The 11,397-nt window shown below is 52.9% G+C and overlaps 1 protein-coding gene across 1 annotated transcript; it reads right to left on the reverse strand.

Moving 5' to 3' along the window:
- Nucleotides 1-9,352: 9,352 nt before the first annotated feature.
- On the reverse strand, nt 9,353-10,306 carry FOXE3 (forkhead box E3; the record flags this gene model as incomplete). Its single annotated transcript, XM_082832613.1, has 1 exon — nt 9,353-10,306. The coding sequence occupies one exon, from the start codon at nt 10,304-10,306 to the stop codon at nt 9,353-9,355; it is 954 nt and encodes a 317-aa protein (XP_082688739.1).
- Between the last annotated feature and the right edge of the window lie 1,091 nt (nt 10,307-11,397).

Here is an 11,397-nt window from a genome sequence, read left to right on the forward strand (position 1 = left end):
ATTTCAAATGTCAAGTTTTATAAGCTGCTTCCCCCGATAACACCCCACACTGGCCAGGCTGTGAGGGGCTCCTGCCTCTGTGCTCACAAAATGCTAATTCCCTCTCTTGTCATGATTTGTTTTCTAGTCCGTCACCCTCTGTAGACTGTGAGCTCCTTGAGAACAGGCATTATATTGTCTTCATCCTCATCTTTCCTTCTCTATAAAATGGGGACAATAATGTACCTACCTCATTTGTTGTTGTGAAGATTAAATGAGATAATGCATAGAAGGCACTTAGCCCAGTGCCTGAAACTTTGAAAGAAGCTCAATAAATGTTTCTTATCACTATCTTCATCATCATTAAACATTCTGCCTCCTGCCAGGCACAAAATCCAACACATAATAGGTACTCAATTAATGTTAGATATGTGGAAGCATGAATGAATGAATGAATGAGTGAATCATACAACATTTTCTCACTCTGTGACTCTAGATAAGGTTGTATCTAGCTTATGTCATCAACAGAGATACGTGTTCTCTAAGGTCAGACATTGTTTCTCCCCCATCAGTCCCCATCCCTGAAGGGAGGAGAATGTGTGCCCCCCATCAGAGAGAGTTATTCCCTGGTCCCTGACCCCAGCAGTCACTGGATTTCTCTCTCATGCTCTCTACCTCAGTTTCCTTCTTTTAAAATGGTTCTGACCAATCAAACCAGCCGAACCCTGCCAAAATCTCCCAGGAGCTCTCCTTTGCTTATGAGACAAAACTCAATCTCCTTAGCATAGTGAGCCGAACATGTTCAGTTTTGAGATGTCCCACCTCTCTGTTGGGTAACACCTCCCCTCCTGTATTCCATGTGGTCCTGATGGGACTGTCCAATCTCTGTACCCCTCACACTTACCTCCAGGAGCAGACAGGCAACCTGTCTAGATCAAACATAGCATTGCCCATCCAAGGCCTGGTGATAGGTCTAGGCAGGAGTAAGTGACCTAAGCTGAGCCAATCACTCCTTCTGCAAGGTTCGATATATAGACTCTGAGACGCCAGGATATAAGGACTCTGGGGCTCTGGGAGGGGCGCTTCTCCTTTTGGATCAGAAGATTAGCACGTAGGCCTAGCTGCCAGCAACCATCCTTCCTGTCGTGTGGAGAGAGCTGTTTGACAGCCCATCCACAGAAGAAAACACCCTAAAGGGACACAGCTTAGTAACAATGTTAAGTCCTCTGGCTCTGCCTGAAACTGGAACCCTTAGACTTCCCACATATTCTAAAGATAGTCCCCTTTTTTGCTTAAGGTTGGTTGCATCAAATTTCTGCTTGGTTGAGTTTAACTTCACAAACAGCGGAGCCACGGGAAAGAAGGATCCTGGGTTCCTGAGACCATTGAGGTGCCACGCCATCCTGAACTGCCTGCACAGACTTTTATGTGAAAAGGAAACAAACTTCAATCTTGGTTAAGCCACTGTTGTGGAATTTTCTTTGGGTGGCGAGGTTCCGGGGGAGGGGTGTCTGTTACTCACAGCTGAACTTAACCCTAATTGATACAGGGAGGGGTGGGGGAACGTCCCATAGACATAAAGGCCTGGTCTGGGGTGTTAGCCTGGAGAATAAAGGGCTCGGGGCTGACACAGCTGCCATCTCCAAACCTCTGCAGGGTTGACCTGGAACACAAAGGCCAAGGCAAAAGGGAGCCTGAAGGTTGTAAAGAGACTCAATTTCTGTGACTCCATGGAAGGAAAGAATTCCAACAGGGCTGTCCCTCAGAGATTCGATCTGCTGCTTTGATGGTAGTGAGCTCTGCATCACTGGCAATGCATGAGTAGAGGCTGGATAATCACTGGGCAGGAATCTTAGAGGCATCCAGGTGTAGCAGAAGGAGTACAGGTCTTAGAGCTGGGTCTTAACTGTGCTCTCACCACTTCTTAGTCTCAAATAATCTCAGCCTCAGTTTTCTCATTTGTAAAGTATCCAGATAGCTGGGTTGGAGACAGAGACCAAGGAAATTTCCTAGCGCTACCTCGCAGGGATTCCTGAGACCCAGTCAGTACTCTAGTTGGAGCGAACTATGAGTCAGGAGGCCTTCCTGAGGTTCCTCGCTCTCTTCAACCTTGACATTTTTGAGCATGCCTGCTCCAAGCTGCCGAGAGAATGCACCTCCCCTGGTTTGTCCATGAGACTGGAGAAGAGCAGTTGCACCTGAGTCCCGAGGCCTGGGATCTTCTCCCAGTCCTGCCCCTTTCTTCCTGTGTAACCTCTGTCCCTCCCAGGTCCTCCGTATCCTCATCTGACATGTGAGAAGTGCATCTTCTGTTCTGGACAGTCTGGATCCAGAATCAGGGCTCTTTTTTTTTCTTTGACTGCGTTGGGTCTTCGTTGCTGTGTGCAGGCTTTCTCTGGTTGCGGTGAGCAGGGGCTACTCTTCGTTGCAGTGTGCGGGCTTCTCATTGCAGTAGCTTCTCTTGTTGCAGAGCACGGGCTCTAGGCGTATGGGCTTCAGTAGTTGTGGCACACGGGCTCAGTAGTTGCGGCACACAAGCTCTAGAGCGCAGGCTCAGTAGTTGTGGCACACGGGCTTAGTTGCTCCGCGGCATCTTCACAGGCCAGGGCTCGAACCCGTGTCCCCTGCATTGCCAGGTGGATTCTTAACCACTGTACCACCAGGGAAGCCCCACAATCAGGGCTCTTAACTACTGTGCCTGCCTATAATTCCAAGTGTGAGCAATTACCATTCACAGCAATACTAATTATCATGTTTCTGCACAGCCTGGCCTTACCCAGGTTCTTTCTCATTCCGGCCCAGGTCAGCCCCGAATGGCACGCTCTCAGCCACATGAGCTGAGGTCACAGGTCTGGGATGACCCCCAAGGTTCCCAGGCTATGGAGGGATTTGCTTTCAGCCAGAAGTTTGTCTCCCCTTAGTCACATGCTTGCCTCTCAAGGGGCTCTGTTTGATCTTCCCTTGTCCACTCTGTCTCACAAAGCAGGGGCTACTCACATTTGGGGCATTAGAAGCAATGAAATGGGAAATCTGAGGCCAGAGAGGAGCAGACCTTAGAATGTGATTCTATGATCAGGAAAAGGGAGTCATGACTGGAGCCCGGACGGGGAGGGCCAGGAGGGGAGACGGCAGCATCTGGCAGGAGGCCTGGAGGCTGGAACAGTAGAAGTCCAAAGAGCTAGCTCCCTGCACCTGTCAATAATGCCCAGGGCTTGGGGGCTAGAAGGGAGAAGGGGCCATCACCCTGCACAGGTTGACGGCCAGAGCACAGACCCCACCCAGGTGGAGGTGGCAAGTGCCCGGCCTTCCCAAATCCAGAGGCCAAAGCATCTGCGGGAAGGCCACTGGGGAGGAGGGCAGTGAGGGTTGAGAGGTGAAATTCTGACCCCGTCACTAAGGGTCCCTTCGATAAATAAAAGAGGACAGTTGCCAAAAGAACCATTGTGACCACACAGGGAGGTTGGTGTCTTGATAAGGGCTGTGTGGAAATGCACTTCTAGGAAGTTTTCCTGCAAATATACCTGCACACATGATATATGTACGAGATCTCATTGTGGCTGGTTTGGGAATGTCAAAAGGTTGGAAACAATGCAAATACCCATCAATAGTGGGTTTATTAGCAAATAATGGCACATCTACATAAGGGAATAGTATGCTGTGTAAAATAGAATAAGGAATTTCTTTATGTATTGATTTGGAAAGAGTTCTAAGATATATTTGGGGGGGGGGTGCTGTTGTTTGTTTTTTTGGCCGTGCCATGCAGCATGCGGTAACCTTAGATCCCCAGCCAGGGATGGAACCGTGTCCCCTGCAGTGGAAGTGCAGAGTCTTAAGCACTGGACCACCAGAGAAGTCCCCTAAGATACATTGTTGAGTGAAAAAAGTCAAGATACATGACAGTGTAAATATTATGCTTCCAATTGTTTTTTTAAGGAGAAAATAATGTGTGTTTGTTTTGTTTTGTATATGCAACAAAAATATCTAGAAGGATGAATTAAAAACTAATAACTGATTACCCGTTGGGGCAAATACGGAACATAAATGGAAGAAAGACTTTTCATTGAATACTTTTTTATACTTTCAAAGCCAAGTAAATGTATTGCCTATTTAACAATTAAATAAATACTTTAAAAGAAACAGTGGAATCATTCCAATAATTAAGGCTGAGTGTGCAGCACATAAGAGTAATAAAAACCATTACTGTGCACTGAACAGTTTCTCTGGGCTCCATCCTGAGGAAATGGATGGTGGCTGCAGTGTGGAAAGCAGGGACGTCAGAGCCCCACCTAGTGGGTACCTGTGAGCGTTGGCCTGCCACCCTCAGGCAGAGCAGTAGGGAGTCTGGAAGCTAGGACCCCAGACTTCCTTCCTTCCTTGCCTTCCTTCTCTTCTGTTCCCAGCCCTCCGTCCTTGGGACCTCTTGGTCCCACCTAAATGGCTTTGGAAGTAGTCAGACTTTTTCAGTTTGCCAGTCTGGACAAGGATTAGGATTGAGGAAAGGGGATTTCATAGGAACTGGAGCAGCAGACTCTCCCCTCCCTTCCTTCAAAACCCAAAGCAAGCTCACCTCCTCCAGGAAGAATTCCTTGTGAAACTCACCAAGCCCCAGCCCCTCCTCAACTCAGGGAGGTGGTCTGATGCCCAAGGTGGGGCCTGTGTCTCCCTGAAGCAGGGTTCAGGCCTCTTGTCTCTAATTCTCTTCATCCTCTAAACCCCAAGTCCAGCCTCTAGACAAGGGATATCGCAGGCCAAAGCCAGGTGTGCCCGGCCCTGGCCAGGCTGCCCAGTGAGGGAGATAGTGGACAGAAAAGACACAGACCCTGTCCTGGTAAGCCCCCAGCCAGGCGGGTCAGAATATCCTTACCCACGGTCGCAGTGGCTTGATTGGTTACAAAGGCCATCCCACCCAGGCAGAGAGGCCAGGGCACATCCCCCCTGTTTCAAAGGAGCCTGAGGCTGGGCTCAGGGCAGAGACCCAAACTGGTGAGTGACCAAAGTGACCTAATAGCTCCCTCATCTTGTCAGCACTCTGCACACTGTATTATCACCCGCTGATACTGGACTCTTCTGAACAGGGCAGTGTCTGATTCAGCTCTGAGTCCTCAGCTGGGGAGGGGCACACCATCAGGGACCTTGGAGAGAGTTGTGAATTGCCGTGAAGGACAGAGAAAGGAAATGCCTTGTCTAAGTGTGTGACCTGGGACTGGACCCCAGGTTTCTGACCCCAGCCCAGCACGCTTTCTTCTCTTTCCCTCTTACAGAGTGGCTCAATCCTCTGCACCTACTGCCCACCCCACCCACTTTCCAAGCCCTTCTACCATGGGTCAGCATCAAGGGCTGCCAAGAAGAATGGAGGAGGAAAGGAGATCTGGGAGGGCTTCCCAGGGGAGGTGGGAACTACAGCCAGTTTTCCTCTTCTAAAACAAATCACTGGGCTCCCCATGAGCAAGTGCCTTTCAGCCACCAGAAGCCACCCCCAGCCCAAAATAGCATCCAAATGGATCCTGGCTTCCTTCCACTGATTTCCTGCTCAAATCAGGTGCATACAAGGTGGCCAATAGGTGGCGCTTTTGTCTCCACAAAATTAATGAGGGGAGAAGGGGGGAGAGAGAGAGAGGAGTTCAGGGAAAGGGGAGAGAGAGGGGAAGTGTCCAAGAGGGAGGAAGAGGAAAACTGGAAGAAAAAGGAAACCAGAACTTGTCATTTGGCTTGGAAAAGTAGCTTTCAAGATCAGGACTGTGGGTGTGAGTTGGGGAGACATGGATATTGGGGTGAGCTGAGGAATTTTATTGGTGTCTGGGGCTTTCCATCTAAGTTTCCACCTCCACTGGCCTCTTTCTCAGAGGAAGAGAATGACTTTGGAGCCAGGGGAAACTGGAGTCCAGTTCTGAGTCAGTTACTTTGCAGCTTGACCTGGGTAAGTCACTTAACCTTTATGAGCCCCAATTTCATCATCTATTAAGTGGAGCTAAGAATTCTAATAATGCCATCCTGCATTCCAGGAATAAACTGTACTTGCTTGATTGTGCATTTTTGTAATACACTACTGGCTTCAATTTGCTAATATTTCATTGAGGAGCTCTGCATCTTCTTTCATATGTGAGAATGACTATTTTGCGTGTTCACCCCTTCTTTATCAGTTGTTTTTTTAAATATAAATTTGTTTACTTATTTACTCATTTATTTTTGGCTGCACTGGGTCTTCGCTGCTGCACGCGGGCTTTCTCTAGTTGCGGTGAGCAGGGGCTACTCTTCGTTGCGGTGCATGGGCTTCTCATTGCGGTAGCTTCTCTTGTTGCGGAGCACAGGCTCTAGGCGCACAGGCTTCAGTAGTTGTGGCATGCGGGCTCAGTAGTTGTGGTTCACAGGCTCTAGAGCGCAGGCTCAGTAGTTGTGACGCATGGGCATAGTTGCTCCGCGGCATGTGGGATCTTCCCGGACCAGGGCTCGAACCCATGTCCCCTGCATTGGCAGGCGGATTCTTAACCACTGCGCCACCAGGGAAGTCCCACTTGGTGATTTTTTAAAGACAGAATTGAATTAGGGTTTTGTTTTGTTTTTTCAACACCTCCCAAGGTGTCAAAATTCTTAAGGCACTCTATGACGTAGCTTTCCAGACAATGAACTCTGTAAGGGCATAAACACTCTCGTATTTGTATCTGTATTGGCCTCAGAGCCCAGCACAGGGCCTGGCACACAGTAAGCCCTCAATGCTGTTGAATAAAGGAAAATTAAAGAGGCATTTTTGAAATAAAATCTTTCTGATTTTCCAGTTCAGTAGTGACCTTTCTAGTATTTCTGTGCAGACATTTCCCGTCTTGTCCTCACTATTTCAAGATCCCAGGGACAGAGACCTATGTGGCAGAGGCAGGAATTGAATTCAGAACTCAAGAAGCACTTCCTGGCTTCAGTAGAGTAAGAAGGGTCCTCACCTTCCCTTCCGTGGAAATTTTTTGGATTTAGAAGGAATTTTTCAAGAAGTGCTGTGAGGCAGGAGGAAGGGCTGTAACACCATTTGGAGCAGAAGAAAGTTTGCATTTTCATCTCTGTGGAGCTCTACTCCTTAGAGAACTGAGGGCAGGATCTTCGATAACCTGTTGGGCCCCGGGGAGGGACAATTTTCTTATTGGACCAGTGGGGACCTAGTGTCCACCTCCACCTCTTTCAGCTCTTTTGCAGATCACCACAAGGACTAAAAGTGAGAATGGGTAAGAAGGTGCCAAAGTACTGTCAACCCAATCATTATTCAGTACGTCAGGCACAATATTAGACACTAGGGATTCATTCACTCAGTCAGTCAGTCATCAAATATTAAGTGAAGGGCCACTATGCATCAGGCAAATTAGATCTGACTCTTGCCCACAGGGGTTAATAGCTGAGGGAGCAGGGTCTATCTATCCAGGGTATTTCATACCAAGACTGTGCATACCTACTGCCCTACCTCCAAAGAGGGCCTTCCCTGCCTTCTCAGATTTCCTGAACTGGTCTTCTCTATGAGCTGCCTATGCTCCATGTTCACCCTCAGTCACTGCCCTGGAGCCTTAAACTCTTGTATCTAAGAGAGGAGCACCAGGCACGTCCAACATGCAAATCACGTTCACCCGGGGCTCAGACACACTGATCCCCTCCCCCACCCTTCCCCACACCTAATCCAGGCCCCACTAGACTGAAAACCCTGGGGCAAAGGAGCTTGGAAAAGCCTGATGCTTAGCATTTGGGTCAGCACCAGAGAGCAGGATAGGGTCAAAGGCCAACTCCCTCCCTCATGCTGCAACCTCCTGGTCTCTGCTCAGTGCTGCCCTGTCCTTGGTGCTGGGGACAGTTGTGAGTCAGCTCAGGTCCCTGCTGCCCCAACTCCCAATCCAGCAGGGGAGGTAAAACAGGGGGCATAGCTGATGGTGCAGACTCAGGCTTCATCCAGCGGGGCATGTATGGTTCTGCAGCCTGGTCCCACTCCTTAAAGTAGGGAGTAGACTTTTAAACTGAGCCCCAGCCTTGGCACGGTGCCTTTCCTCCAGAATACTGTGCATATACTAATCACCCGGGAATTTTGTTAAAATGTGGAATCTGATGATTCAGTAGATCTGAGTTAGAGCTTGAGATTATGCATTTCTAACAAGCTCCCAGGTCTCTGGGACCTGGACCACAGTTTGAGTGGAAGCCTCTAGAGCTCTTGTCTCATTTCTCTGAGAACTGATTGGTAATGTCTCTTCCCCACGGATCCGTAAGCTCCTTAAGGCAGGGATCTTGCCCATTTGTTTAGTGATATATTCCCAGTGCTCCCCACATTCAGTAGGTCCTTGTTGGAGGAGTAGCCAACGCTCCCTTATCCATGGGAGCTGGGAATAATCCCACACAGCAGACAAACCCACTGGCCAAATACACTCATTTGCACACCCCATCTCACCTCTGCCAACCTCTGTGGCAGGTGATGGCATTTTACCAGGCCTACTATGTGCACAGCTATGGCTTAATCACATCCTAATCCTACTTCATGAACCTCTGCCTAATAACTCACAAGGGGCTCACCCCATGTGGTGACCCAAGATCCTGAGCAAAGCCTCCCCAGACCACTGCCCCAAGTCACCAGCCGACACACCGGGCCCAGAGGAAGGTTTCTTCTTTCTTTTTAATTAAACTAGTTTTAATTAAAAAAATAATAACCTAACAAGTCCCAAGTTTTCCATATGGTGGGGCAGCCCACTAACTCCCCTTGCAGTCAAGGAACCCCTGGTGCTGCTTGTCTCAGAGATGAAGAACTGTCCTCAGGGTCTGCAAGAGCTCAGCTAGGTGCGTCTGTATGGAAGGGGAGCGCTCTCCCAGTAAGAAACTGAGAACGTACAGGCAACTGGGGGGGTGCGGGGACAAACTTGTGGGGGGATGAAGGGACAACAGCAAGGGAGTCATAAACCTGGGAGTCTGACCTGGGTTTGACTCCTTGTCTTATAAAAACACCAGGGAAGGTTAAAGAAGTGAGGAGCCAGTCGGGAAGTGGCTTGAGATCGAAGGTCTAGCTTCAGAAGGCTTGGACTTCACTAGAAACCCGAGGTGAGGGCTCACAGGTGGTGATCCAGGGTCTCCAGACGTGGGACCCAAAAGGGCGCTGGCGGGTGGGGGGCGTGAACAGTGGAGGGCGAAGAAACGGGGGCCTTAGAGTTCGCGGTGGGGAGGGGGATTCAGTCCGGTGGAGAGACAGCGGGAGGCTCCCCAGAGATGGGGGTTAGAGACAGATGCAACAGGTGTGCTCAGTCCATCAAGCAGAACTGGGAGCTCCGAGGTGCGCTCCAAGCCAAGGGGGCACAGATGGGGGCTCCCAGGCAGCGCCCCGTCCTGGGGGAGAGGGGCCCGAGCCACTCCGCCGGGCTGGAAGGGCTCACAGGTAGCGCTCCAGCCCCGGCGCGTAGCCCGGCGGCCGCAGGTAGGCCTCCCCCGGGCCGAGCGGGCCGAGCGCGGCCGCCGGCCCTGCCAGGGCCAGCAGCGGCTCTGCGGGCAACGGTCCGGGGCCAGGACGCGTCGGGGGCAGCCCCAGGCGGTCGGGCGGCGGCGAGTAGAGAGGCGGGGAGGCGGCTGCCGCGCAGGGCGGGAAGGCGGCGTCGGGCGCAGCGCAGCAGGGCGGCTCGGGGGCGCCCAGCCCCGCCAGCTCGGGCGGCAGGCTCACCAGGCTGTCGACGCTGAAGAGGCGCGCGGGCGGCGTGGAGCCCGGAGCGGCGGGAGGAGGCGGCGCGAGCAGCGCGGGGCCGGGCGCGTAGGGCGCGTAGGGGAAGGGCGGCGGGCCGGCGGCGGGGGCGGGCGGCGCGGCAGGGAGCGCGGGCATCTCGGCGCGCTTGAACCGCTTGCGGCGCCGCAGGAAGCTGCCGTTGTCGAACATGTCGGCAGCCGCCGGGTCGAGCGTCCAGTAGTTGCCCTTGCCCGGGTTGCCCGGCTCGCGGGGCACCTTGACGAAGCAGTCGTTGAGCGTGAGGTTGTGGCGGATGCTGTTCTGCCACTTGCGCGGGCTGTCGCGGTAGAAGGCGAAGCGCTCGGTGATGAAACGGTAGATGGCGGCCAGCGTGAGGCGGCGGCCCGGGGCGTGAGCCAGCGCCATGGCGATAAGCGCGATGTACGAGTAGGGCGGCTTCCCTCGCTGCAAGGGCCGGCGGCGGCGGCGGCCCGGGCCCGGTGCTGGCGCAGGTTCCGGCTCCCCGCGGCCCGCGGCCGCCTCCTCGGGCTCCGGCCCGGGCTCGGCTCCGGCAAGCGGCGACGGCGGCGGCCCCGACGGCGCGACCGAGGGCGGGGCCGGGAAGCCCGAGAAAGCAGCGGACGGCTCCATGTCGCTGCGCCCAGGCATGAGAATGCGGCGGCCTGCCCGAGCTCTTGGAGGGAGCTGGGGCCGCTGACCCTCCTTATATGGACACGGCCCCCTCCCCCTGTGCCCCAAACCAGGGGCGAGGGCTCGGACCTTCTCCGCTGGCCAGCGCCTCCCCTCTAATTTGCCTTCCCAATCCTCTTACGATGCTGACAATTCTCCCCCATTCCCATCTCCACCCCCCAACATTTCACCCCTCCCTTGGTCTCGTCCCTTTGGGTCAGTCAGCCCCAGACCCAGCCTCATCCCTTCCTCATCTCCGTGGGGTCAGTCCCTGGCCCTGGCCCCGGCCCCATCCCACCAGATTCCGTCAGCCCCCTTTCCTTTCTGCTCCTCCCTCAACCTCCACCCCTTTGGCTCAATGCCAATCACAAATCCACCCATTCAGAGCACTCTCTGGGCCCCCTCCCCATTATGCTTCTCCCAGCCAACTCCTGTCCCCTCCATCCTTCTTCTCTCCTAGTCCCCTCTCGGTCCCTCCAACCCCAGCTGGGGCAGAGATGAGAGCCACCCAGGGCCTGCCGCCTTGCTAGCCCTCAGCATCCTGCTACTGTGCTGGTCGGGGAGATGCCAGGCCCACCCTGGGACATTAGGCAATGGAGAAAGGTAGGGTGAGGGAAGGGGAGAGCAGGAGGCCGGCTTGTCTCAGGGGAGGATGTTTCCTGGCTCCAGGGTCAGCATCTCCGATCTCTGCTATCTCCCCCACAATCTTGTCCCATCCAGGCCAGCATCCTTTGAAAAAACAAAATCGTGAAAAGTGGTCCAGCTAGCAGATTTGGGAACTGGAGGACTGACGGCTTTAAATCAAGAGCCCCCTGGAAAATCTATAACTTGGAGTTGCCTTCTGGCTGCCTCTTCTCCATGCACTTTCTCTTCTAGAAAGAAGGCTCCCTTTCTCACACACTCATGTCATGCACACTGGGAAGATGCACAAAACACAGCCTGCATAGCCCAGAGTTCCAAGGAGCAGTTACTGGGTCAGAGAGTGACCCCCAAGTGCTTCCACAGACTGGAGGTCTGAGAGAGCTGCTTACTGGCCCAGAAATGCCAGACTCGCATCTCATTGGGGAAGG

This window comes from Leucopleurus acutus, assembly GCF_964270905.1.
Source record: "Leucopleurus acutus genome assembly, chromosome: 2".
NCBI lineage: Eukaryota > Metazoa > Chordata > Mammalia > Artiodactyla > Delphinidae > Leucopleurus > Leucopleurus acutus.